Source organism: Penaeus chinensis, chromosome 33 (genome assembly GCF_019202785.1).
Source record: "Penaeus chinensis breed Huanghai No. 1 chromosome 33, ASM1920278v2, whole genome shotgun sequence".
Taxonomy (NCBI): Eukaryota; Metazoa; Arthropoda; class Malacostraca; order Decapoda; family Penaeidae; genus Penaeus; species Penaeus chinensis.
The window spans coordinates 10,158,656-10,161,035 of record NC_061851.1 but is presented as its reverse complement, the minus strand read 5'-3'; the positions used below and the strand labels follow the sequence as shown (position 1 = coordinate 10,161,035).

General features: G+C 44.2%; 1 protein-coding gene across 1 annotated transcript; it reads right to left on the bottom strand.

The window, feature by feature from the left end:
• Positions 1-32: 32 nt before the first annotated feature.
• LOC125043038 lies at positions 33-1,169 on the bottom strand. Its single transcript, XM_047638991.1, has one exon. It carries the CDS (start codon positions 1,167-1,169, stop codon positions 33-35), a length of 1,137 nt encoding a protein of 378 aa, XP_047494947.1.
• Positions 1,170-2,380: the final 1,211 nt, after the last annotated feature.

Here is a 2,380-nt window from a genome sequence, read left to right as displayed (position 1 = left end):
TTTCCAACTCTCATGCATGCCGTTTGTTCCCATTACAGATTTCTAATTAGTCGGATATCCTTTCCAACAAGATCTATACTTTGCAGCGCCTTCAACAACTCTTCATGCTGTACTTTATCAAACGCTTTCGTGTAATCTATGAAGCATAGATATAGATCCCGTTGCATTTCGATAGCTCTCTCAGATAACATTCTAACCATCCAAATCGCATTTCTTGTACCAGCATCTTCTACAAAACCACATTGTTCTTTTCCAATTTCTGGTCTTGTTCTGCTTCTTGATCTTGCCATAATAACCCGTAGAATATTTTTTATAATGTGACTCTTCAGACTGATTGTTCTGTGTAGCTCATATTCTATGGCTCCCGGTTTCTTTGGCAATGCAATAAATATTGACTTGCTCAATTCCTTTGGTATTTCACCACTGTCATAGATATCGTTTATGACTTCTGTAAGTTTTTCAATCCCAAAGTCTTCCATTGCCGTGACCATTTCTGTAACTATCTCATCTGGCCCCGCTGCCTTGTTCTTCCTCATCTTTCCAACTGCTGCCCTCACTTCCGATTTTAATATCTGTGGCCCGTCCATGTTCTTCTCAATTAATGGCTTCTCTCTTCTGTTGTCGTGGAACAGTTCCTGGATGTATTCTGTCCATCTTTCCAGTATCTTTTCTTTCTCCAAAATAATGGTTCCATCTTTCGCTCTCAAACAACCCGATGAAGAACAGGTTTTCTTCCCTGCAAGATCTTTGATTTGCTTGTGCATGGATGCTGGGTCTGTGTTCTTGGATTGCTCAATTTCTTCACACTTTGCGTTTACCCATGCCTCTTTGGCTTCTTGGCATTTGATCTTGATCTCTCTGTCAAGCTGCTTGTATTCCTCACTGTTCCGCTTGACTATAGTCTGTCTCTTTTTCATAAGTTCCATGATCTCCTTTGTCATCCACTTCCTTCTGGATGTCTTCTCCCTTTTCGGTATTACTTCCTTGGCTGTTACGACCAGAGCGTTCTTTAGCGATTCCCACAGAGTTTCTCCATCTTGTAACAATGCCTGGAACCGGTTCTTTACCGCCACTGAATACTTTTCTTTCAGTTTAGGGTCGCTTTGCAGCGCTCCGTAATGCAGCCGTGGAACAACCTTTGCCGGCTTCAATTTCTTTAACTTTACCATTAAATTACAGATGACTGGGTTATGGTCGCTCCTGCAGTCAGCACCTGGATATGCTTTCGATTGCTTAACTGCGTTTTTGAATCTGCTGTTGATGGTAATGTAATCAATTTGGTTCTTGACATCTCCTCCTGGTTTTCTCCATGTCCATAATCGTCTTGGGTGTTCTTAAAAACATGTGTTGGTAATGACTTGACCATGTGCTGCACACCACTGCACCCATCTGTCTCCTCTTTCATTTCTTACTCCAAGCCCATGTTTGCCGACCATTCCTTCACTTCCTTCCTGAGCATTACCTACTTTTGCATTGAGATCTCCCATCACAATTATAAGTTCCTGTGATTTGCATTGTTCCTTGGCTTTCTCCAGAGTATCGTAGAACTGGTCAATCTCTTCTTCGCTGCTGTCTGATGTTGGCGCATAAACCATTATTATACTGATGTTAAAAGGATTTCCTTTGAGTTTCACCAGCATTACTCTGTCTGACAGTTCCCAGTGTCCCATCACACACTTCGCTCTCTCTTCATCTAATATGACCCCTACTCCATGTTCATGCTTTTCACCTCCTGAGTATATCATCCTGTAGTTGTCCGTTTGAAAATCTCCAGTGTGCTTCCATCTTGTTTCGCAGACTCCGAGTATGTTAATCTTCATCCTTGCCATCTCCTGCTTGACATTCTCTAGTTTACCACTTTGAAGCATTGTCCGCACATTCCATGTTCCGATTCTGATGGTCTCCTTGTTGCAGACAGTCGCTTGTTGACGGTCAGGCGCTACCTGTCGCACATAGCAATCCTTACCGAGCGAGGAGCCATTGCCTGTTGACATGGCCCCATTCACGCCGTTCAGGTTATCCTGTAAGCTGTGCATTTCCATGACTTTTCTTGGCAAGTGCAACAGTGGTTTGCCATTGCCTTCTGTCGGGTGTGTTTCCAGAGAGCACCATCTCCTGTTGCCTGGCCGTTGACCCTATTGGGTTCTTCCGCCCTTAGTGGGTATTATTTTTCCTCCCACAGGGATGGCAACATCCCTCCTCGGTAGAACTCAGTCTCTTGAGTAATCTGAGGGTTGCCGGTTTAGTCGCCGACTTCCGACATCCTTCACCTGCCAAGGCTAACCCACTGGACTCTGTGGGGATTTTCTGTCAGGCTTTCTTGCCTTAGCCTTATGACCTCCCGGTCTAACCCACAAGGCATTGGGTTTCATGTAACAGG